Source organism: Tachypleus tridentatus, chromosome 10, assembly GCF_004210375.1.
Source record: "Tachypleus tridentatus isolate NWPU-2018 chromosome 10, ASM421037v1, whole genome shotgun sequence".
In the NCBI taxonomy this organism is placed as follows: Eukaryota; Metazoa; Arthropoda; class Merostomata; order Xiphosura; family Limulidae; genus Tachypleus; species Tachypleus tridentatus.
In genome coordinates, this window is record NC_134834.1 from 177,946,467 (window position 1) to 177,973,528 (window position 27,062).

The 27,062-nt window shown below is 33.3% G+C and overlaps 2 protein-coding genes and 1 pseudogene across 4 annotated transcripts; all 3 read right to left on the bottom strand.

The window, feature by feature from the left end:
- Positions 1–1,498: 1,498 nt before the first annotated feature.
- On the bottom strand, positions 1,499–6,259 carry LOC143228272 (dimethylaniline monooxygenase [N-oxide-forming] 2-like). The gene is made up of 2 exons (XM_076459553.1): positions 5,951–6,259; positions 1,499–2,525 (listed from the first exon to the last, which is right to left on the bottom strand). The coding sequence occupies exons 1-2, from the start codon at positions 6,140–6,142 to the stop codon at positions 2,508–2,510; spliced, it is 210 nt and encodes a 69-aa protein (XP_076315668.1). The 5' UTR covers positions 6,143–6,259; the 3' UTR covers positions 1,499–2,507.
- On the bottom strand, positions 6,203–13,451 carry LOC143228270 (dimethylaniline monooxygenase [N-oxide-forming] 2-like). Of its 2 annotated transcripts, none has more exons than XM_076459551.1 (3): positions 13,398–13,451; positions 10,263–10,409; positions 6,203–6,636 (listed from the first exon to the last, which is right to left on the bottom strand). In XM_076459551.1, the coding sequence occupies exon 3, from the start codon at positions 6,581–6,583 to the stop codon at positions 6,203–6,205; it is 381 nt and encodes a 126-aa protein (XP_076315666.1). In that variant the 5' UTR covers positions 6,584–6,636; positions 10,263–10,409; positions 13,398–13,451. The 2 variants fall into 2 exon arrangements, with proteins under 2 accessions (XP_076315666.1, XP_076315667.1); XM_076459552.1 differs by having other exon boundaries at positions 6,548–6,636; positions 13,398–13,445.
- Positions 13,452–18,707: 5,256 nt separating this feature from the next.
- LOC143228273 (flavin-containing monooxygenase 5-like) lies at positions 18,708–25,122 on the bottom strand (annotated as a pseudogene). The gene is made up of 3 exons (XR_013015298.1): positions 25,065–25,122; positions 22,320–23,008; positions 18,708–19,704 (listed from the first exon to the last, which is right to left on the bottom strand). The product of XR_013015298.1 is annotated as a flavin-containing monooxygenase 5-like (transcript).
- Between the last annotated feature and the right edge of the window lie 1,940 nt (positions 25,123–27,062).

Sequence of the window (27,062 nt, forward strand, 5' to 3'; positions counted from 1 at the left end):
GTGAACAACTGGAGCAGACAGGAATTTGCTGCCAGTGTATCAACTACTACTGTGTTACTGAAGCACTATCAGTGCTCAAGAAAAAATCCACAACTCTATATACATGTGCTACTACACATGGAGCCACTCAGAGACAAATTATTTCGCAGATACATGATGCACTGTGGGTTTGTTCCACTGACAATCAAATCCCTGTCATTAAATTGTTCTTTGATATAGTGCTGTACATTTTCGACCACTGAACTATACAAACTGTCACAGTGCAGTTCCTGAGTCCAACCATTTTAGAAAGCGAACCACTTGAAACAATTGACGAAATATCCAGTTCCACTTTCAGCAAGAAACCTCAGCAGGCTGACTTGCTTCATTTCACCACCATTGCGAAAATATGGATCATTGTCTTCAGCATTTGTAGCTCTATGTATCTGATATATTTTCACTACTTAAAGTACACCATTCTTATCTTCATGAGTTTGGAGACCTGCATTCTCTACTTCTGTGATATGTAGAGTTCTGTGTTAATTATGCATTGCATGTTTATATGAACTCTTAGACTTAGTCACACAGGGTTGTCCATGTGCTTTACTGGCCTGGAAGGTCCAAATATCTGCAAAATAACGCTGAGTTGATGACCACTTTACCTGGTAAAGTTGTGGCTCATTGTGAGAGAATTAGGGATTCAATGACAAAAAAAAAAAAAAAAAGAGGAACATTATCTTACAATGTCCTTTATATAGATTTTTGTTTCATTAACGGATACCCTTAGTTAGTGTTTTTAGTTGTCCAGTATCCAGGTTCCCATATAAAAAGGTTGTGTCAGCATATTCAAATTGAATTTAATATGTTGCTCAAAAAATTAAAGGGACAAATACTTATTTAGTATATTTTTGTAATAACTAAATTTATGTATGAAAAACATATTCGTTCGTCTAGAAGTGTAATTCTAAGCTTGCGAGTAAAGTGTAAAACAACTCAATCGAAACTGAACGTACTCAAGGAGAATACAACTCAAGGTACCGTATGTAAGGCTGTCACATGAAACTATGCATTTTTCATTAATTCTCGAAACAAACGCCAACATGGATCTTTTGTAGCTCGTTTTGTCATTACGTACCTTCGTCTTGTGTATCCAAGCAGTCAGGCGCCATCAGGTGACTGTTGGTGCGGCTCGGTCACTGCGAAATGACCCTCAACATTCCACTGGAACCCGTGCGTCGACCCAAACAGTTCGCAATCATCTGCACGAAGAACGCCTTAGGGCCAGACGGTATGCAGAAGGCGTTATTCTGCAGCGCTACCGTGCAGCCAGGTTGGAGTTTGCTCGTCAGCACCTGGACTGGGAATTTCGTCAATGGGCCACCTTGCTGTGGACAGACGAGAGCAAGTTCACTGTGTTTCGTGATGATAGACATGCTTGAGTATGGAGACGCCGAGGAGAGCGATTTTCCGCCTGTAACATTAACATTGTGCAAGTCGACGCTCATTGAGGAGGTTCTGTAATGGTCTGGGCAGGCATATGCTTGGTTGTCAGCACGGACTTACTTATACTCGACAGGTTTGTTCTGAATGCACAAGGATATAATGACAATATTCTGTAACTCATTGTGAGGCCTTTTGCCGGTGCTGTGGACTATGGGTTTATTCTCATGACAACCCGCGACCCTCAGATTGCGAGTCGCACACCTTAACACACCTGGCCATGCCGGACCTAGTTCATATGGGATATAAGGTTTTATGATATTTGTTATTTTTAAACATTTTATTTCTTCATGTTTTATCGTTCATCACACATTAAGAAATGGATAAAGATGAATCTGAAATGAGGGAAATTACCTAAAAAAATAAAAGCATTGTCACATTTGGAACACTGAGATAAATTATATAAGAAAACGCACCGGTTCCTTTAAATTTTGTGAGCAGTTTATAACGAACTGAACTTTCTGTAATAATACAACAAATACAGTTGTTGTGTGAAGACGTTTTATTAATTTTTATTCTTGCTAATTATATGAGTTTAAGCATTTGAGAAACCATTAAAATTTATCTGATATATTAATATACTTTAAAACGTCGTTAGAATGTGTTTCTGTTTTCACATTTCTTCGTATTGAACAAAATATAGGAAAAAAGTACAATAAATAAATGGTCACATTTCGAAAACATACTTTTAAAAGTATTTTTTTCTAATTATATTCATGCCAAGGAGCTAGTCTTTCACCATATATAAAGTTATTAAATTATCTCAATTTCTTAACGGAGAGGGTGTGATCAGTATAAAATGTGGGCAAATAATAAAAATATGTTCCAAAACCTAAACTTTTCGTGACTTTAGTTACATTTTCTGATAAAAGGTGTCGCGTAACTGCTGTAGGTTTTTACATCTTTTTATCCCAATTAGACAACAAAATAATCAGGTGACACTTTCCCGCGTAGTATATCACCTGTCGGCACTCTAAACCCATTCTTCGTTTCTCCGCTCCGTAAGGACAAGATCGATTCAGCTCCAACTAGTCTGCTTCGGGTTCCTGAATATTTCACGTTAAAAGAATCAGCGTTAAGAACATTAAGAAACCTTAAAACGGCTGTTTGGTTTTCTATAAGTTAGTAAAATACCTTTATTCTATTAATAAATAAATGAAACCGAGAACATTCAAATCACCTGCATTACAGTTCCTCATAATATAGTAAGTGAAATGTGTAATTTAGTACATATTGTGAAAACAACACAATTAATTAAAGATATATTGTATGAAAACGTTATATAACCTAAAGATGTAGTGTAGAGACGACATATTAGTTAAGTATATGGTATGGAAATGTTATATAAATTAAGGATATAGTATGGAAACGATACTTAAGTTTAGGGTATAGTATAGGGTATATATATTATTTAAATATATAGTGTGAAAATGATATATTAACTGAAAATACAATGTGAAAACAATATAAAAATTGAGTGAGAAACCGAACTATATTTAAGCAATAACATTGAACAAAAATAAATAAAACGTTGTAATATGTTTTTAACTTTCATAAACGATGGATCACTTTCTTAAATTCACTTCATAATACTTAGTAATGCGTGTTTAATCTATAATAACAGTTGACTAGTAACTAACTGTAATAGAAGCATGATTTTGGCTCTTGCCAAACATCATAATTAGATTTATAATTTACAATGTTGTACTTGAACCAAACTTTACTTCTGAATAGCATTTTTTATCACAATGATTTAGACGTATCTCATCATTATTAAAAAGTTGATTTTGTTGTAACACGTGGTTGTTGTTGTCATCTTATATATTATGCACAGCTGTATAAAACATTTCTTCAACAGCTCAAGTAAGACGTTTTATTACTTAAACTATCACTAATGTTTATATGTAACACTTATTGAATTGTTTATCTCCAGTTACTACTTGCTAAATCCTCGTGTTAGCTGTTCCTTTCTGTGATAGACACAAGTTCATTTAAAATGCTGTAATATAGATCAATTAACCCTCAACTCTGCCATCTTCGCTAACACAACCCAGTCGTCTTTGTTGAAGGTGCAAGTACTATTAATAATTAGGACCTATGGTTAAAAATACAGATCGAACGTTTTGAAAATAATTCAAAGCTAAATGTAATTCAAAATTTTGAGATATTTCCGAGTGATTTATAAGTAACTGACTTTTTGCATTTAAATTATTGTTAATGTACAATATAAAAACCTTAAAATTACTATTTGTATCAAAGGGAAAGGATAGCCAGCCGTAGTTAACGGGTCTTACATTTTCCTTCCATTTGCTGGTACATTAAAGTCATATGTTTTTCTGCACTTATAACATACACATAAAAAACAAAAATACTTAAGTGATACAATAATCTGTTACCAGTGTACAAACAGTAAAATCTCAGTTGTACACGAATCTCTGTGAAATAAGCCTATGTTAGAAACTTTTATGGAATACGATATTTAATTTTCAAATTATCACGTTTTTACCACTGTAGTTATTTTAAATACCCAGTAACAAAGCTTTAGAAAAATATTTTTGATTTTTGAATATTTTCTGACAGCAATGTAATAGGAGTTCAATACGAAACCTTTTATTTTACACTCTATATTGTTGAAGTTTAGCTTTCTCTCATATGAACTTCGAAAATAATTCGTTGTGAAGTAGAAACTTATTCTCATATAATAGGAGGGAATGTTAGTCTCGCGGACAAACACCTATTCAAAGATTCCTCCTAAACGTCAGTTCTGCCAATTTCAATAAACAATCAAAACAGTGTAAATACGATTATAGAGTTTTTATCGTTAGCTATTTGTGTGTTTAGCCTTGCATAAGAAAAAGAAACTATTATCAAGTAGGTGGGTGAACAAGAGAAACACAAACAATTATACTTCACATATACACTAGAACTGGGAATTATAATATTCATCACAGAAACATTTTAATGAGTATATTATCGTAATATACAGTAAGAAAATCTCAATCAACGTTATAAATTTCTTCTCGATATAAATATTCTAATAAGAACAATATCTATTAATTTATTGTCGTATCTGCAGATGTCCGCGCTATACGCGGCCACCCCATTTCATATGGCAAGAACCCTTGTATTAGAATATTTAGCGTTTGGAACCTAAAATTTATAATATTACGTTCTGTCTCTGACGTTTACATCTAAAACAGTATGGAGAATAGTCAGTATGTTTTTTTAGCAAACGTATCAACAAAGTAACGCAGTAGCTTATATGGTGTATAAAGCCAAATCAAATTGCACCATCGTCGACAAAACGAAGTATCCAATGGTTTACCACCAGGACTAGTTCTGGGAATAATCCAACATTTACTCCTCACACTGAGATATACCTTGAGGTGAGAAAAACAGATCTTGTACAAGTATTCATTGAAACTCTTAAAGTTTATAAAGGTTCTAGTCTTACAGATATAAGATTCTAGCTTCCAATGTGATGTCATAAAAACAAACACAGAAACCTTTCTTCCTTAAAGTAAGTAGCCTGGACATCAAAACTAGATATAAGTACGTTGTACACTAGGCAAAATTTTCCGCATTTGCAAACATGCCTAAATTTAAGAATAAAGCATATTTTTATATTATAAATACTCATATAACTGTTACGATTTGACTCTGATATATTTCATACAAATCCATTCTGACCTGAGAAACTACAATACGACAGTCGTGTCTGGTACAAGTAATATAGAGCTGCAGTCCTACCTCACAAATTGTAAAACGGAGAGTCAATGTACGGACTGAATAAGTAACTGTGACGTAAGCAGATATCAATTTATGGTACACTGAAATTTGTTCTGAGCTCAAAAAGAAAGCAAAGTTCAAACTACTGTAACTTGTAATATTTGTAAGCAAAATTAAGAAACATTAAAGCCATGTAGTTTCTGTAAGTACGAAGTACGAAATTACAACAGGTAGCTACAAATCAAACTGTGCAATTATAACACAAAGCTACAATACGGAGTGTATTCTCTTAAAAAGAAAAATAGCTTAGCGGTTATTGTGCTTGGCTGCGTATGTAGGGTCTAAGGTCCGAGATGTATTACCATTGAACAAATACCGCACTTACAGCTGTGGATATGTTATTAAAATGTCAGGCTATACATGAAGCCTTGGAGTATCTAACCTGGATATTTTCCGATGTGATTATGAAGTGACGGACTATACCTAAAATCTAGACACTTCTAGCCTTAACATTTAGCTCAAGTGCTAAGAGAGAGTCATTGAGGTTAGAAACTACATTTCCTGACAAAAACAAGAATATGGATTTGAAACATAGAAAGACTCAATTTTTAATATCTGTAACACGAAACAACCAGCAGGATATATACAAAAATATAGTACACTGTAGTTCGCGTTGTTTTACTATTGTATACTTATATATATTAAGAGAATACAGTGATTAAAAGAGTAAATTAAGCCTAACCTGTTTAGCTATCTGACTTAGCTCCACAGTCACGTCTTCTTCAGAGTTTCCTGCACCAACAATTACCACCTTCTTGGCATCATACCCATCTGGTTTCTTGTAACTATGAGTGTGTAACACTTTGCTTTTGAATTTTTCTATTTCTAGAAACGTGAGGATGTACGGAAATACGTGGTGAACAGTGCAAACCATCACTTCGTCATATATCTCATCAAAATGAACTTTGTTTTCAATGCCTCTAATACTTATTTTCTACCGTCCCTTTTCGTCAAAATCGTGATTTTGTTCTACTTTAAGAATTTCATGTCGAAACCTAATGTGTCGAAAGAGATCAAATTTTTCAGCGTACATCTCAAAGTATTTAAGTAAGTAGCTATTATGCATATAAGTAAGAAAATCCTTTGGTGGCGGAAAATCTCTAAAGGCGCTCATTTCTTTGCTATTATTTGTTATGGTAGACTTCATCACAGAGCCCACACCTTCAAAATCATTCTCTCTGTAGCACCAAAGTCCCCCTAACTGGTTTGTCTTTTCAAAGCACACCGGAAGCAGATCTTCTTCTAGGCAAGCTTTGATGGATGTGAGTCCACTGGATCCAGCTCCAGCTATACAGATCCTTTTTGTTGCTTCCATTATTTACAAAGATGAAATTGAAATTTCACTATTAGATGATTCCAACGTGTAACCTATAAGATAAGTTATATATTTATTCAGTGCTATAAATAACGATAACGTATCACACAAGCTGCAAAATGAAACGTAAAATGCAGTATTAAATATTTATTTCCTGGATATATTCTCAAAATCCAAGTATTCGGACTATTAAACGATTTTTCTCGATCGACTGTAATATATATCATCTGTTTTGTTATTCGATTATTTATTATGTTTATTGACACTTGGTAGTTATTTCATTATTTCTTTAGGAAACTGCCGAAAATAAATTATGTTGAAAATGTTTAGCTTTAGTGTTTCGTCTTTATTTTTTCTTATAATTACTTATTTTAGATCCTAAAATAAATTTAGTTCATGATTGTAGCGAAGTTGCCAGATTGGGGAAAAAAATCTTATTTATAGGAAGAGTAAAACCAATATTTGAAAATGGGGATTCAGCTTAAAATGGGGAAATTGGTTTTCTGTGATTAAACTCTTGAAAGAGATTTTAATTACTTTACCTACTTTCTAACAATACGTGACGTAGCAGTCAGTTATATAGACTAGTTGTATATAATGAAAGTAGTTACTGGAAACTACGAAATAAAGAAGGAAGACTCAAAAATCGAACTTTAGTATTTTTAGGCCTTAATTTAAATTTATCGGACACTTAAACTTATCGAAATTTTTTTGTTTTGAGAAAATTCGTGAAAATTTGTCTTCCAATTTTAAAATTTTTAATTCATATAAAGGTTATTTTATGAAAAATATTTTTATTCCATAAATCGTATTATTTTTTAATGTTTCAATGAAATTTTGCGAGTGGCTCGCGGATAACCGGTATATTCGTCGATCTCTGTCTGAGACTCGAGAGGCCTCAATTGACAAATGAAAAGGAAATACAGCGTAAAGTACTATTTGGAGGAGGCTGCAGGAGCTTCCAGCAAACAACAGGAATGCTGCACATGTTCAAAGACAACGATATATTCTCTACAATTAACAGGAATGGCCTGGAGTCTTTACTGCTAGAAACACCAGTAAAACATACATATATATACGAAATAACTTTCCACTAATAATCATATTTATTTACTCCTATTTTATGTATTTTTGCAGTAATAGTTTACAACAAAATGTTTTTCTATTTTCATATTTGAACGATACCTTACATTCAAACTCTTTATCTGTTCATTAAACATGTCCAATAAACTTACGTTTAGTTGTATTAAAGTTCAACGACACTGGAGCTCTAATAGTGAAAACAGCTTAAAAAGTGAAATTTTTTTGACCGCGAGGAGAATTTCGAGAGAAGCATCTGATGACCTTGGAATTTAGTTCTCATTATTGACACGTTGTAATATACGGAGCTACCAATATTTACACAAAGATGAGCAGGTCTTGCCTTTAAATATATAAAGTTTGAGTGACATTTATTCGCAAACAGACAAGTCTTAATGAGAGAGAGTTTGATGAACCAGCTATAAAACTACCGAAAGGACAGAACGTCAATTTGCCTAAAAACAGTGTCTATGATACACTTTGAAAAGGTAATTATGAGCGATACTTGAGCATAAAGTAAAAGTAACGATAGACTTACCCGGCCGTTTGAGGATAAACCTAATAGAGAATACGAATGAACGACTGTTTACCCTGCCTGATAAGAACGAAAAGACTGAAGGAAACCTAGGTCACAAGTTACACGTTATTCTGACACACATACTTTGATAGAACGAGGCTGAGTATAGTCGTCACAAAAAGAGCTAATCTTATTGTAATATATGAATGGAGTTCATTTTTCATGGTTATATGAAGAAACAAAACTAAAATTACACTTTGATACGGTCGGTTATTGCACTCTTAAAGTCGTACACGCTGCTCGAACTATCACATACAGAGGCTGGTAACTGATGTTTGTAATTCTTAAATTAATTCGTTGTGGGTAGGCATAGCAGGGATAACTTATTATGTAGGTTTGCGCTTAAAAACAAACAATTAGATTCTTAAATTTTGAATTTCTATGAAATGCTTGTTTTTACTTCATTTTGGTGACTAAAAACGTTAAAAATTTAGAGAAATAATTAAAATATCGTCATGCTAGTGATATTATTGTTTGCTGCTTTAGCAGTACGCTTGTGTATTAATTAAGTAGAAACTTGTTTAGCATCACCAAGTGAACGTAATGAAGACTTTGAAATTAAAAGAACAATGCGTGTGACTCTGTCGATATGTGAATGTGTGCTCGCTCACCTGGAAACCTAATACTGGTGTTGGCTAATTGTGAAGTTGTACTTTTACATTTATATGATTACAACGTGTATTTTTGTACAGGAGTGCAAAACTGGAAAGTTTATAGCATTATCGTTAAAAACTGTTACTCTTGTAAAATAAAGAAACAAGCAAAAGAACACATTAGGTTAATTCTTTATCTTTCTGTGGCTTATAAATCATGAAATAAAAAAACACCTTCTTAATATAAATTCCAACAGCCTCTAAACATTGAAAACCAGACTTAAAGTTGTTGTTTTGGATCTAAGTCACATAAAGTCCCGATCCGATCGTTGGCCGTCCCGATCAAGTCCTGAATTAAAGTTTAAAACATATATAAATTATTCTGTCGTGAGATAAACTGCGACAAATGATCTATCTTTTGAGAAATTGTGAGTTATGATTAAGCAGTGGTTTAGTTTACAAACAGTGTACCTAAAGAACAACTGATAACATGGTGTAAAACTATGCTTTGTATTTAAGCTTGAATAAAACAAGCCAATTAGTATCCAATTCATTCAACACGGTATTGCTACAGAGAGTTGTAGAAGCGTACGAGAGTTGCATACATGAAAGGTGTCGTCATAATGCCTTTAGAATATTAAAACGTAATTTGTTCGTGCAAACCTACAACATAGGCATTCGTTACAGATTTTAGAGGTGTAAGTCTTTAAATTCACCACTGACCCACAGAGGTGCACGCAAGATCCAAGAACTTTTTTACATAAAATAAGTGAACCAAAACTGAAAATTATTTTAAAACTGTTTTTTAACTACCTTGATTCGTCAGCTAGTGTCACTTATTTCAACCAAGATTCTGAATTATGTTAAAACAGGAAAAAAAATATTTTTTAAGTCTACCGGCAGTGACATACAGAAAACGATGCTCGGTTAGGACAAGAAAATATTGACATTTTACCTTTAGTTACAGCTTTGTCGTAATTCTTTATCACATAATCACGCCCTCGGTTCTTAATCAGAGGGTCGAGGGTTCGATTCCCCGTCAAACCTATCATGCGCGCCCTTTCACTTATGGATACGTTATAATGTAATGGTGAATCCCACTATTCTTTGGTAAAAAAGTAGTCCCAGAGTTGGCGGTGGGTGGTGATGAGTCGACACATCCCCTCAAGTCTTACATTGGTAAATAAGAGATGATTAGCGCAAATAGTTCTCGTGTAGGTTTCGCAAAATTCAAAATAAACAAACATCATACAACGGCTATGTTAAAACTGGATTTAGAAGTGCTTCCTCAAAAAACAAATTCTCAAAGATATGTTTATGACATGATTTATTTACAATTAGAAGTTGGTGTTTTAAGTAGAATTAAGTAAAATAACAGCAAATAAACCATTGTCACTCAAAATAAAAGTAGTCTCGTTTCAATGATTACCTTGATTTGTTGGATTGGTCCTTCGAACTGGGAACGTCGTCTGTTCTGTGGTGGCTTAAACTGATCACCAAAAAGATCAGTTTGTTTCTTATATTTCGTTAGAATGTCTTCTTTGTGTCTCATGTAAGCTCCGAAATGAGGAAATGTCTGTACATATAAAACAAGCGTTAAACACTATATCTTTTAGGATAACACATCACAAATTATCTAACTTTAAAGAAGAGGCTGAAACCCGTGACTAAACATCACACAAGTATCTGAACAGGCTACAACGAATGCTATTTGAAGAAACTTCATAGTGTTCTTCAAAAAAAACGTGCGTTTCCATCTATATAATATAACGTATCGAACAGTGTACCTTGATACCACCTGAATTAAAGTTCAAGTAATTTTATTTTAGTTTATATATGATATAAATACAATCGTAAGGTTAATAAATTCCCATGATATTTATAATACACGAAACTGGGTAAACAAGTTTCAGTACTGCAGTGTTTCTGAATGTCCCAATTTTTGATGAAAAGGCATAAACTCCAAAAAGCATGAACGGAAAATGTTAAAATCTGCATAGAGTTCTGACTTGGGGTTGACAAAAAATAACTTTTAAGTTTTCATTTTATTAGTTGATGAGTGGCGTGAGCCATAGTGCTGTAGCATGCCAATTTTTAAAGGTATTGCATCAGACGAAATTCACAAACAGCTTATACTGAACATGTACAAGTATAATTATTCACAAGTGGGCTGCTTTTGGCGGTACGTGTGTAACGGCAGCTGCACCAACGGCGAGCGGCAACACATGCAAAGATTCCTTTGAGCAGGTGTTTGTGCTTTGTGATTTCTTTATTAATTATATTAGTCATTGGTACCTTCTGAATTATTTTCGTTCTTTTATTTTAGAAATTAATCCTAGTCATTATGTCCAAAGCTGGTAAAAGAAAGTTCACATTCAACAGTGAATTGGAAAAATAATATAAAAAGTCTTAAAAAGTTTAAACATACAGCTAGTCTTTCAGTCGCTGTTAAAAGCTCAAGAGTTCATGTGTTCTTAAAAAAAATTTGTGCCTGAAGAAAGTGACTTGTTAATAGTTACCAAAGAAGCAGCCTTTGCTTATCACAGTGCTGTCCATAACATAAGCTTTAAAACAGCTGATTGCTCTTCCAAACTAATAGCAAAGTTACTTGAACCAAAGTTCAGTTCTGCCAGAACGAAAAATGAACTATTATTTAAAGCAATTGTTCCTCTAGCAACAGAGGATTGAAGAGAGACTTAATGAATGTCCAATTCGTTTCACTTACAGCAGATGTTTCAAATCGAAAAGATGCCAAAATAATATCTGTCAGTTGCGATATTTTTTCCCAGTGGACGGAGTGAAAGTAAAACTTTCAGTGACATGAGAAGTTTTGACGAATTGATTGGTGTCCACTTTGAAAAAAAAACATGGGTTATCCAAAAAAATGTTGCTTATTGTTGTGAACTGCAAAACAAGTTTTGGAGATGTGGAAAGAAAGGGGAAAAACATTGTATCTTGTAGATTGAAGTAACTTGGCAGAAATATTGTGGGAGTTGGTTGTGGTGCTCATATTGTACATAACTGTCTCTGAGCTGCAATTGATGTCCTTCCTATTGAAATGGAAAGCTTGATGGTCAAATATTTTTTAATAAATTTAGTTTATGAATTTAGCGGGGTTGCCAGATTGGGGAAAAAATTCTTATTTATAGGAAAAGAAAAACCAATATTTTTAAATGGGAATTCAGCTTAAAATGGAGAAATTGTTTTTTTGTGATTAAACTCTAAGAGACATTTTAATCACCTAATTTACTTTCTTACAATAAGTGATGTAGCAGTCAGTTGCATAGATTTAGTTTTAACTGTCACCGCGGTGTTAGAAGTACAATAACCCTATTAAAACTGAATCATTAACATTGCATCACAAGTGTCTGTTGTGTTAACGCACTTAAAAAGCGTTATTAAACTGCATGAAATACGGTAAACGAACTTTCTACATAAAATTTAGTTTCTTCTTAAAATGTAATAAGTTGCTGTAGCATTTTCTTGTGAAGCATTATTTTTTATAAATAAAAATACATCATTTTGTGTGTTTGATTATTGTAAGCTTAAAATCTTATAAATGTATGCAACAAATCTGTTTTGCATTAAAACTATAACTCTTGTTCCCTTCTTAGTTCTAGAAAAGGTACACTAATTTTTTGCCTTTTCAGACAGTCTCCGACATGAAATGAAAGTAGTTACTGAAAAATACGAACTTAAGAAGGAAGACTCAAAAAGTGGCGTTTCTCGAGCTTTTGTAACATTAGGCCTTAATTTAAAATTTTTTGCGGACCCCAAAACTTATCGATATTTTTTCTTTACCAAAAACCACCTGCTACTACAGAGCTAAGTCTACGGATGTACAATGCCTAAATGAAGGGTTCGATTCCCCTGGGTGGGATCAGCATATACCCGCTGTTGCTTCGCAAAAAAAAATTCGTGTACATGAAAAGTTGTTTTCTATTGTAAATATTTTAATTCATATGATCTCAATTTTATAAAAAATTGTTTTTTATTTGATAAATAATATTATTTTTTAATTTTTAATGAAATTTCGAAAATGGCTCGCGGTCACCCTGTATGTTCATCGATCACGGTCTGAGACACCAGGAGCCTCGAAAGACCAATGAACATCAAACAAAGCGTAAAAAACTATTCGGAGGAGGCTGCAGGAGCTTTCAGCTAATACTCGAAATGCTGCACATGTTCAAGGACATCGATATATTCTCTATAATGAACAGAAAGGGCCTGGAGTCTCTACTCCTAGAAACCTAAGCTTATAGAGCCCCAGTGAAACATACATATATATATGTATGTAATAACTTTCTACTGATAATCTAATTAATTTATTTCTATTTTACGTATTTTTAAGTAATAGTCTATAACAAGATGAGTATGTCTTTCCTTTGAATATATAAAGTTTCTAAAAAGAGATCAGTTCTAATAAGGGAGAGATTGATGAACTAGCTATAAAACTACCGAAAGGACAAAACGTTAATTTGCCAAAAAAAAGTGCCTAAAATATATCTTGAAAGGTAATTATGAGCGACAAATGAGCATAAAGTAAAAGTAACGATAGACTTACCGTTTGAGGATAAACCGAACAGAGCATACGAATGAACGACTGCTTACCCTGCCTGATAACAACGTAAACACTGAAGAAAAGGAAGGTCATAACGTACATGTTATTCTGATACACGTACTTTGACAGAACGAGGCTGAACATAGTCGTTATAAAAACAGCTAATCTTATTGTAATATGTGAGTGGAGTTGTATTTTATCTTCTTAAATTTTCGGGACACTGCTGTGAGTTAAATGTTTAATGTTTAATAACATTAGCAACAGGTAGATGTTAATAATTATATGAAAATCAGGAACTTCTGTCATACGTTCTGTATATATTCTCTAGAAATGCTATAGACAGTTGATAACCTCTCCGATAAATTTTATTAAATAAAAAAGTTTAACCAATGAAATCGTACATGAAAACGGAATAACAAAGTTTAACCTACTAAATTTCATACAGCTAAATGGAACAAGAGTTTAACCACTCTTTGTAGATGAGTCTTTGGATTAATGACTATAGCTTGGTACCCAGCATCGTTGCAACTCATGTTACACTTCCCACAACTGATACACAGTTAGTGGGGTAGGTAAAAATGGATACGATTAATGGTGATTTTTTCCTTCATCTTATTATTTACAAGTTTCTACTCATGCTTTACTAGAGAGGCGTCTGTACGACCTTAAGCGATTTTAAGGATAAATTTCTGTATTTTTATTACTGTCAAGGTCGTTGCATTCGTTAGTGAAAGTTGAAATTTTCGTTCATTGTTTTCTATAAATATTTTTATAACTAAATTAAAGTGCAAGCCGTGTAACCCCTAAGAACTTACGTACACAGAATTTATTTTATTTATCTTTCTGCAGCCAAAACAAAATCTTATTTTCCTTAACTTCCAAACTATACATTATTTGTGTTTCGTATAGAATGTTTCACAAAACATCTTCGAGCGAAAACATTTTTCGTAATAACTCCCTCCGCCAGTAGCGTGATAAGTCAACGGTTTACAACGGTAAAATCTTGTGTTCGATTCCACTCGGTGGGCTCAAAAGACAGCCCGATGTCGCAATGTTTTAAAAAAACACACCAAACACCAACTTGTGGTAAGTTAACGATGTCAGAGTATCCTTACGCTCATTAATTAGGTGAATGACGGTGACGTCGACTAATACAAACATTTATATTTCAATTCAAACAGAATATCCTTGTCATAATGTTGAGTTAAGATATTTATGTCCATAGAAAGAGAAGAAAAGAAGAAACATTTCATTCTTTCACTTTAATACAACACATTCAAACAAAGAGATAATATTTATTTAATAACAGAGTATGATAGAGATACAATATTTGTCTTGGCAACACAGCAAAACAAAACTATGACATTTATGTGATAACACAACAACAAATATTATGTTTGTTTTAGCTACATAACATACGTAAAACATTTTGTTTTTGTTGGTAAAACAAAGCAACAGAAATAAATATAAGGTTTGTCTTGTTTCAGTCAATTTCCCTACTTTCTATATTTACATCTACCTTTCAGAAGAATTATCACATTATTTGACTTCACTCGGCTTCTTTTGTTAGCTTGAAGATGACCTAGTAAGGTCGAAAGGTTGTTCTGTCCTTTTTAAGAAAAGTGATGATACCCATGCTAGCCGTTTGAAATACATTTTTACTAGGCTAAATAATTAGCATAAAGCAGTTTTCTAGCGTCATTGATGAACACATTGCAGCATGAATAATGAGATTAAGTGAAAGATTTAATGTTTGTCTGTGCAATCTCATTCAAATTTAGAAGAAAGTAGTTTCAAGGTAATAAGCTTCCTAGATCTATAGTTTCGTATTGATATTCTAAGGCATTTCAACAGCTGTGATTTAGTAACATATACATATATATGCAAATATATATGCATATACGCAAATATTCCACGTCATGCGAAAGCGTTCAATTATACGTCAAAATAAAATAAAGTCCAGAATGAACTTTTAATCTACAAGTAAGAAGTGGAACAGTGTGTACCTAATATTAATATGTTTTTAGTATTTATGATATCTGGTGAAAACTCCTGCTGATTAAGTTTGTCAGACTTAAATTTCATTTTAGTACCACATAAAGATACATTGTAAAACATTGAACACTTTTCATGATGATGAAAAAACCACTTCAAGTAATTGACGTGATTGAAGAAACTAATTTTGTGTTCTGGAGATGTGAATTCAACAATGGTATCGCCAACATATCTGTACCAATATATTGATGGGTGCAAAGCTGAATTTCTGACTAGAGATTCAATATGTGTCATGAAAATGTAAGCGAGAACCGGTGTGACCGGATTACCCATACTTAAGCTATATATTTGTGTGTGGGTTTGGTGATTGAACTTAAATTTAGTTTTGGTGGTAGTGAACTCTATAACAGTTGCTATTGGTTTATTGAGGTGTGTATTAATAGGTATTAACACTATTGACAAAAATAAGAGTTAGAGGGATCTCACTAAGATGTTTAATGAGAAAACCAATAAAGTTTATCTTATTAGCCGCAGTGACATTGAGGCTAATTTTGAGTTTCACTTCAAGTAAATATCTTACCCTGATTGGGAGTTATTGTAATTATTGCATCACCTTTTATGCAATTGATAATGAAAATGGTAAGACTAAGAGATACAAATATAAATTTTATCAAGAAACAAATGTTCTTCAGCTACGAAAGTTAAATTTTCCATACAGGATGGTTGCGCTTTGGAACTAGTGACCTTCAGATGTTGTGGGTGAGTAATTAATGAAAGTTTGATAGATAGGTATGCGAACCACTATGATACTTGACAATAAAAAATTCCAAGATAAGGATCCTGTTGACTTCCAAGGCTGTCACATTCACTAATTTAAAAATACGTACAATATCAATAATAAAAAATTAACACACAACACTCAATACCATTTCTTATCAGATAAAAAACTACCCTGTAGAATGATGCACTTAGAAGTTTTTGTATAATAATTCTCTGTCAGCTTTTATTTTTAATTCAAGTTTAACATGTCTTAATATTTACTTATTCAACAAGAATGTTCCTCTCCTACTGTCTCAGTGGTAAAGCTTGAGTGTCTATAACATTAAAATTCGAGGTTCGATTTCTTCAATTGTTTCTACACAGATATCCCCTTATACATATTCGCGCTTAATAATAAACAACGAAACTTGAAAACGTACTACTGGAAGTCGTAACATACATTATGCTTTTAACCATGTGTTATCTAAAGATAAAATTATTGCTTTGCCATCTTTGTTGGTTTGCTGTTAAGTACAAAACTGTGCAACAGACTATCTGTGGTGTGGCCTCCACGGGTATGAAAACACTGAATTATAAGCTGCAGAATTGTCGTTGACACGATTGAGAGTAGTTTAGGTTTCTGACAATTATTATAATAAAGTTTGTATTTTTAACAAAACAACTTTGGGCAATCTGCCGATTCCAGCGAAGTGATCTAACCCATAATTTTAGTGTTCTACCGCTGTTCTACCTGAGGACTATTACAATATTAAAATATATTTATAATTGCCACGCTATAGACTAATTGTCACTGAAAATGGTCCACGATCGCTATTGAAAAATGTTTTTATTTTAGTTTTCGATGTTAAAAAGATTTGCTTATCAAACATTATTATTAACATTTTTAGGACGAAACTCTAACGTTGAGGTCCCTAACATTTCCAGCAGAGACACCTACATGGTCTTATTAACATCATTTGTATTATTTCATTGTTTTTGTTTGTTTTTATCATCTGTAGTAACCGGTCATAGCTTTCATCTTAATAGTAAACAGTGGCAGATTTTTAACACTTATCGATGTTTTCTAAAGTTCATTCTGTCTAACATCATCTGTAAATCCAAATATTTACAATTATGCATGCGCTTGAAGACTAACCCTGGGAAGATTCAATTAGAATACTCATTGTGAGCTTCTCACAGAACCGTTCGCACGACATTAGTTTTCATTCTATCATCCGATTTTAACGTTTGTTAAAAATCGTCAATATTCAGCAGACAGCTCAATGTTACTTTATAAAGGGAAAAACACAAGCACACAAAAATCGTTACTACCGCAAGATAAATTATAAGGCTCTTATGAATAATGCAAGAAATAAAATAGTCACACATCATAAGTATGGAAGAGTTTTAGATGTCTTGTTCAATTACCAAATTATATATATGAACTAGTGTGTAAATACTGTTATTACAAAACGTACTTTAATTGAAGAAAAATCACTCAATTTTACGTTTCATGGAACAAAATTTTTATTTGATATTTATGTAAGATATAATCCAATTATTATATAAAAGTTTTAAGGGTATGATAGATAAAAGCTAATGTTAAGTTCGAGTGTAAATTGATTAATAGTAAATATACATTTATATATTCCATATTTTAAAATAAAATACATGATTTATTCCACGTCTTTTAAATTACACAAGAAATATTCTCCTAAATCATCAAATATGAATATTACTTTGTCTGGAAAACCAAATTTAGAAAAGAAATGTACCAACATTTTGATAGAGTTTTTTTGGTTTTTTTTAGGAAGGTATTTTAAATCCAGTTTTAACATAAACTACACGAGGGCTATATGCGCTAGCTACCTCTATTTCAGCAGTGTAAGACAAGAGGAAAAGAAACTAGTCATCACCACCCACCGCCAACAATTAGGCTATTCTTTTACCAAAAATAGTGCAAATGACCGAAACATTATGACGCCCCTCTGGTTGAATCGGCGATAATGTTTGGTGTGACATGGACACGAATACAGGTCCCCAGATTACAAATCCAGTGCTTTAACCACCTGTAAATCCGGGCAGATTATAAAGTAAAAAATAATTTCTATGTGGGATGTGTTTCAGTTTAATCAAATGTCATGAGCAAAGTAATAAAATCTAAAATCTGAAACAAACATTAAGGTCTGCAAGTTTTTTATCTGTTTCGCAAATATCTTATTGTCATTAGTGGACGACAGTATTATAGCTTACTTTTCACCGTGGTTTCTTTTACTATCTTTTATTTTCCTCTGAAACTTTAACTCAAAACCAAAACGAACTCGAACAATTTTCTAGTGAAATGTGCGTAAAACTTTAGGAATTGAGGCTTTTAAAGAAAAAAACGTAAAACAGTTGTAACTTGGTCCATTTATGAGATAAAGTTACATGTGATGAAAGTATAAGTTTATCAAATTCTACATTGAAATCAGAAAATTATGAAAATAAGGCGTGTGTCAAGTTTAAATGTAAACTAGAAAAAAGAGACACACGCATGGTTAACGAAATGTAAGTACATTCAACGAAAACTCGAGATATATGTTGAAGATATATTTCAACCTTGTTTACCTGAATCACCAGCAAACTATATTTGATTACAGAAAATAGATGAGTGTGGAAACATTGGTCCATTTCGGCCATTATTGTCCCTGAATATTATGCTACATTAATATGACAAAATAGCGTTTCTTGCGCCTGCCCAAGCATGAGGACCTTGAAGTCGAAATTGGTAAGGTAAACAAGGACCCCAGAAACATTTCCAAAAAAGAATAAAATCGGTGAAAATTAATTTTAGCAAGTTAGATTTAGCGTTGATGAGACTAGCGGTCTCATCCATAAGAGGTATCCAATCAGCCACAATAGTGTAGCGAATGTTGTCCGGGTAGCGACGAGTTACCATGTCTATTTTCATCTTGGTATCACTTAACATTTGTTTTACTGAGGAAAGACACACTATATTATTCATTAACAAAACAAACCATCGAGCTTGGATTTCAGCTACGGGGAAAAAAAAGGACCTACAGGTTGAGCCAGACCTATCATGCCAAGAGTGGGGTGTTTTAATCTTATGGGAACTACATACTTATACATTTCCATTTGTTGTTTTTTAACAGAAACTATTTTCTGGTCTAAAAATGGAAACTTGATATCGTAACCAGTAGCTAAAATTACGATGTCGACTTCATACTCTGTTTCTTCTCCTTCAAAAAACTACTCCATTCTCAGTGAATTTCCGAATGTTTCCCTTCACTGTGACAGCCCCACTCTGAATCACGTGTCGCAGTTCATCGTTAAATGTGTAACGTCCTTCTAAAATGGAACGTTTGCATCTAAAACAATATGGAGAATTGTCAGTTTGTTTTTTAGCAAACGTATCAACAAAGTAACGCAGTAGCTTATACGGTGTATAAAGCCAAATCAAATTCCACCATCGTCGACAAAGGGAAGCATCGAATGGTTCATCACCAGCACTAGTTCTGGGAATAATCCAACATCCACTCCTCACACTTAGATATACCTTCAGGATAGAAAAACAGATCATGTTCAAGTATTCAGTGCAACTCTCAAAGTTTATAGAGTCACTAGTCTTACAGATATAATATTCTAGATTCAAATGTGATGTCGTAAAATCATCAAGTATTTTCTAAAAAAAACCTCTTTGCTTACAATGAATTTCCAGTTAAAAGCACGTGTATGATAGCTACAATTTCATATCTGGAACGAAGAGCAAAACATCATATTTCTCTAAATATACTTTTATCTTCTCAAGATGTTGGTATCCTAAGGAATAGAATGCAACAGTCTACTATAAAAAACAGGTTTTACAGGTACGTTGGGAAGTTTGAAGTTGTCATTTATAATGCATTTTTAGGTCCAATGGTGGAAAGTGGCAGTAACCTGAGTTTATCTGAGATCCATTTATATGGATGGGTATTTTAAAGAAGCATTGGGTTGTCTGAAAATACCATTAACAGCATGGGGGTGCAATTGATAAGTTAGTATGCTTTCCTCTTTGGAAAGGATATTTACTAAATTAAAGAGAACTCAAATTAATTTCAATTTTAATGTTAGAGAATAGTCCATTTAAACCAAACGTCAGTTGTTAACTCATAGTTATTATCCTTGCTTTATATTATTTTGGTAAACTTAAATCATAGTTTCATTCAATGGATACCAATTTCTTGTAACTTTTCAGAATTGTTAACATAAAGTGCCTATGTACATCTCTTAAAAACAAACCCAAGCCATATATAAGAAAATATAGACCTATAATAACACAGCAACATACATTCATTCATTCAATGATAACATAGAGGTTTGAGTAGCTTTTAATAAAACAATATTCAAGCTTCACCAAGTCGTTACTATTCAAGTCACCAGGTCTGGTCTTCCTCGATCTGATGACGAAACAGTGTAGTTTTTTTGGAATCAGGTTTCGTAGTAACTATATCACGTCAACTCCTTCATTCTCAAACTCGATGGTTTTTCAACGCCCATTTCAAGAGCTCATTTGTACAGAAATACATTATTCTTGAATTCCGCGACTTTACCAGTATATTAAAGAAAGAAATAGCATAAATATCTGTTTCATTCTCCAAATGATTAAGAGTTTTAATGGTTGACAATGAGGTATGACTGGATTTATCTTAATGAAGACTTTCTTCGTTTTCAGACAGAGAACCTATTTAGATGTGAGGTATATTGTTGAATTAGGTACTTCAATGGATATTACGAGTGACTTTACATTGATGAATTCTATTTCCTTTCAAGACTGAATTGGGTACGATGTTCTCGCGAGTCTTATTCTCGATGATGTTGGCACCTTATGATGATCCAAACCACCTTATTTTTGAAAAATTCATTGAGTGAAAGTAATATTCCCGTCTTATAAAATTTTAATCACCAGAGTATATCTCAATGATCAAAATAAATGAATATTTCTTTTCGAAGAAAGTTGTTACGTATTGTATCTTTAAATCGGGGGTTGTTTTCACATGAGTTACTGATTTGCCTATTCAAATACGTTTTGATATAACGTATTCAGCCCTTTGTTAGGTTACGTAAGCTTTGATAGGGCTACAAAAGCTGTGATATTCAAGTCACAATATTTAAACAACCAAATAACCTAGTTTCTTTACATTGTATTTTGTTTGATAAAAATATATTATTACATAATTTTATTAGTTACACAGTAAACAAATATTGCATGGCACTATTTTCTAAATATTTGTTGAATTATTGTATTTTAAAGTTTCAAACACATATTTCGCAAATGTAAAACAATGTTACAATTTGACCTCAAATATTTTAATATAGTTGCATTCACAACTGTCAAACTATAACACTATAGTCGTGTCGTAGTACAAGTAACATAGAGCTGCAGTTCTAACTCACAAATTGTAAAACCTATATTCAAAGTACGGAAGAATAATTAACTGTGACGTAAGCAGCTATCACAAGTAGATTATCACAATTAGAATTTATGTTATAGTGAGCTTTATTCTGAGCTTTAAAAAAAAGCAAAATTCAAACTACTGTAACTTATCATAATTGTAAGAAAAATTAAGAAACTATAAGGTCATTTAGTTTCTGGAAGTGCGAAGCACAAAATTACACCAGGAAGCTACAAATCAAGCCATGCAACTATAAAACAAATTGACAATACGGAGTTTGTACTATTAAATGGAGAAATAGCTTAGCGGTTAGTGTGCTGGGCCGTGTGTCCAGGGTCTAAGATCCGAGATGTATCACCATTGAACAAATACCGCACTTACAGCTGTGGATATATTATAAAAATGTCAGGCTATACATGAAGCCTTGGAGTACCTAATCTGGAAATTTTCCAATGTAATTACAAAGAGAGGCACTATACCTGAGACCTAGATACTTCTAGCCTTGACATTTAGCTCAAGTACTAATAAAGTATCACTGAAGTTAGTAACCACATTTACTGAGTGAAACACGAATACAGATTTGAAACTTAGCATGATCAATTTTCAATATCTGTAACACGAATAAACCAGTACAGATAAAAGAAAACATTAGTACACTTTAGTCCGCGTTGTGTCATTCGCTTGTATACTTATATAGCTTAAGAGAATATTGTGATTAAAAGACTAACTTAAGACTAACCTGTTTAGCTATTTGACTTAACTCCACAGTCACGTCTCCTGCAGAGTTTCCGACACAAACAATCACCACCTTCTTGCCATCATACCCATCTGGTTTCTTGTAACTATGAGTGTGTAACACTTTGCCTTTGAACTTTTCTATTCCTAGAAACGTGGGGATGTATGGAAACACGTGGTGACCAGTGCAAACCATCACTCCGTCAAAGATCTCGTCAAAATTAACATCGTTTTCAATGTCTCGAACAGTCACTTTCCACCGTCCCTTTTCGTCAAAATCGTGGTTTTGCGCTACTTTCAGAATTTCATGTCGAAACCTGATGTGTCGAACGAGATCAAATTTTTCAGCGTACATCTCAAAGTATTTATGTAAGTAGCTATTATGCATATAAGTAGGAAAATCCTTCGGTGGCGGGAAATCGCTAAAGGCGCTCATTTCTTTGCTATTATTTGTTATGGTAGACTTCATCACAGAGCCCACACCTTCAACATCATCCTCTCTGTAGCACCAAAGTCCCCCTATCTGGTCTGTCTTTTCAAAGCACACCGGAAGTAAATCTTCTTCTTGGCAAGCTTTGATGGATGTAAGTCCACTGGATCCAGCTCCAGCTATACAGATCCTTTTTGTTGCTTCCATTATTTACAACAATGTAATTTCACTATTAGATGATTCTAACCTCTACCACAAGTAACCTATAAGATAAGTTAATACTTATTCTGTGCTATAAATAACGATAACATGTCACACAAGCAGTAAAGAGAAACGAAAAAAGCAGCATTAAATATTTATTTACTGGATATATTCTCAAAACCCAAGTATTCGGACTATTAAATAATTCTTCTCGACTTCTGAATTATATATCACCTGTTTTGTTATTCGATTATTTATTATGCTTATTGACACTTGGTAGTTATTTCATTATTTGTTGAGCAAACTTGCGAATATAAATGATGTAGAAAATGTTTCGTTTAAATTTTGTAATAATAACTTATTTTAGATTCTAAAATAAATTTAGTTTATGAATTTAGCGAGGTTGCCAGATTAGAGAAAAATTGTCATTTGTGGGAAAAGTCAATCAATATTTTTAAATGGGAATAATACAAATATGGGGAGAGGCTAGGCATGTTAAGGCGTGCGACTGGAAATCTGAGGGTTGCGGGTTCGCATCTCCGTTGCGCCAAACATGGTCTCCCTTTCAGCCGTGGGGACCTTATAATGTGACGGTCAATCCCACGATTCGTTGGTAAAAAAGTAGCCCAAGAGTTGGCAGTGGGTGGTGATGACTAGCTGCCTTCCCTCTAGTCTTACACTACTAAATTAGGGACGGCTTGTACAGATAGCCCTCGAGTAGCTTTGTGCAAAATTCAACAACAAACAAACAAACAATAAAATTGGGGAAATTGGTTTTCTTTTATAAAACTCTTAGAGACATTTTAATCATCTAACCTACTTTCTGACAATAAGTGATGTAGTTGTTATTTGCATAGTCTTTAGTTTTAACTATCACGCCGAAGTTTGAAGTACATTAATCATTTTCTCTGTGTATGGCTACTGTAAGCCTGAAATCTTATAAATGTATGCAACAAAACTGTTTTTCATAAAAACTATAATTCTTGTTTCCTTGTTTGTTCTAAAAAATGTATACTCATTTTCTCGCCTGTTCAGACAGTCTCCGACATGAAATGAAAGTAGTTACTGGAAACTACGAAATAAAGAAGGAAGACTCAAAAATCGAACTTTAGTATTCTTATGCCTTAATTTAAAATTTGTTTGCGGACACCTAAACTTATCGATTTTTTTTTGTTTTTAGAAAATTCGTGTGCATGAAAATTTGCCTTTCAAATTTAAATTTTTACTTCATATAAACGTAATTTTATGAAAAATATTTTATTTTATAAATCGTATTTGTAATTTTTTAATGAAATTTTGCAAATAGATATTGAACACCTGGTATATTCGTTGATCTCTGTCTGAGACACAAGCGGCCTCGAAAGACCAATGAAGATTAAATAAAACGTAAAGTACTATTCGAAGGAGGCTGCAGGAGCTTCCATCCAACAACAGGAATGCTGCACATGTTAAAGGACAACTATATATTCTCTACAATAAACAGAAATGGCCTGGAGTCTCTACTTTTAGAAACCAAAGTTTATAGAATCCCTACTCAAATATACATATATATGTAATAACTTTCCACTGATAATTTTATTTATATACTTCTATTTTATGTACATTTAAGTAGTAGTTTATAAGAAGTTTTTCTATTTTCATATTTTAACAATACCTTATGTACATCTTTTTTATCTGTTTATTAAACAGCTGAAGATGGATTATGTATGATTTGAAATGACCAATAAACTTATGTTTAGATGTATTAAAAAAGAACTACACTGGATCTCACATCGCGAACACAGCTTAAAATAGTGAATTTTTTATTGACCGCTAGGAGAATTTTGAGAGAAGCATCTGATGACCTTGGAATTTTGTTATTATTGTTAACACGTTGTAATATACAGAACTACCATTATTTACACGAAGATGAGTATGTTTGCCTTTAATATATAATGTTTGAGTGGCATTTGTTCGCAAAACAGACAAGTCTTAATGAGAGAGAGTTTGATGAGCTAGCTATGAAACTACCGAAAGGACAGAACGTCAATTTGCCAAAAAAAGTGTCAAAGATATACCTCGAAATATATCTTTGACAAGCGACAAATGAGCATAAAGTAAAAGTAACGATAGACTTACCCGGACGTTTGAGGATAAACCTAACAGAGCATACGAGTGAATGACTGTTTACACTGACTGCTAACAACGAAGAGAGTGAAGGAAACGAAGGTCACAACAAACACGTTAATCTAATACACGTACTTTGATAGAACGAGGTTGAACATAGTCGTCACAAATTCATCTAATCTTATTTTAATATATGAATGAAGTTGCATTGTTTTTCTTAAATTTTCGGATTACTGCATTGCAATAGATGCCTTAATGTTTAATAACCATCAGCAACAGGTAGATGTTAATAATCATATAAAAATCAAAAACATCAGTCGTATGTTTTGTGTTAAAATAAAACTAAAATTACATTTTCACATGGCCCGGCATGGCCTAAGGCGTATGGCGTGCGACTCGTAATCCGAGAGTCGCGGGTTCGCGCTCGCGTCGCGCTGAACATGCTCGCCCTCCAAGCCGTGGGGGTGTCTAATGTGACGTTCAATCCCACTATTCGTTGGTAAAGAGTAGCCCAAGAGTTGGCGGTGGGTGGTGATGACTAGCTGCCTTCCATTTTGTCTTACACTGCTAAATTAGAGACGGCTATTAGCCCTCGAGTAGCTTTGTGCGAAATTCCCAAAGAAACAAAAAATAACATTTTCACACGGTCGGTTATTGTACTCTTAAAGTCATACTCGCTGTTCAAACTATATCATATTGTGGCTGGCCTCTGATATTTGTAATTCTCAAATTATTTAGTGGTGGGTGGGCATAGCACTGGTAGAGCATTATGTAGATTTGCGCTTAAAAACAAACAAATAAATTTTTAAATTTCTGTGAAATGCTTGTTTTTACTTCATTTTGGTGACTAAAAGCGATAAAAATTTAGAGAAATAATTAAAATATCATCATACTAGTGATATGATAGTTTGCTGCTTTAGCAGTACGCTTGTGTATTAATTAAGTAGAAACTTGTGTAGAATCACAAAGTGAACGTAATGAAATCTTTGAAATTAAAAGAACAATGCGTGTCACTCTGTCAATATGTCAATGTGTGCTCGCTCACCTGGAAACCTAATACAGGTGTTGGCTAATTGTGAAGTTGTACTTTTACATTTATATGATTACAACGTGTATTTTTATACAGGAGTGCAAAACTGGAAAGTTTATAGCATTGTCGTTAAAAACTATTACTCTTGTAAAATAAAGAAACAAGCAAGAGAACACATTAGTTTAATTCTTTATCTTTCTGTGGCTTATAAACCATGAAATAACAAAACACCTTCTTAATATAAATTCCAACAGCCTCTAAACATCGAACACCAGACTTCAAGTTGTTGTTTTGGATCTAAGTCAGATAAAGTCCCGATCCGATCAAGTCCTGAATTAAGTTTAAAATATTTATAAATTATTCTGTCGTGAGATAAACTACGACAAATGATCTATCTTTTGAGAAGTTGTGAGTTATGATTAAGCAGTGGTTTAGTTTACAAACAGTGTACCTAAAGAACAACTGATAACGTGGTGTAAAACTATGCTTTGTATTTAAGCTTGAATAAAACAAGACAGTTATTATCCAATTCATTCCACATCAGAGGGTCGAGGGTTTGATTCCCCGTCAAACCAATGATGCTCGCCCTTTCACTTACGGATACGTTATAATGTTATGGTCAATCCTACAATTCTTTGGTAAAAGAGTAGTCCTAGAGTTGGCGGTGGGTGGTGATGAGTCGCCGCATCCCCTCTAGTTTTACATTGGTAAATGAGAGTTGATTAGCGCAAATAGTTCTCGTGTAGGTTTCACGAAATTCAAAGTAAACAAACATCACAGAACGGGTATGTTAAAACTGGATTGAGAATTGCTTCCTCAAAAAACAAATTCTCAAAGATATGTTTATGAGATGGTTTATTTACAAATAGAAGTGGTGTTTTAAGTAGAATTAAGTAAAATAACAATAAATAAATCATTGTCAATCAAAATAAAACTAGTCTCGTTTCAATCACTACCTTGATTTGTTGGATCAGTCCTAC

Coding starts and splice junctions, on each gene's coding strand:
- LOC143228272 (XM_076459553.1), bottom strand. CDS start 6,142: ATGGTTTGCACTGTTCACCACGTATTTCCGTACATCCTCACGTTTCTA.
- LOC143228270 (XM_076459551.1), bottom strand. CDS start 6,583: ATGGAAGCAACAAAAAGGATCTGTATAGCTGGAGCTGGATCCAGTGGA.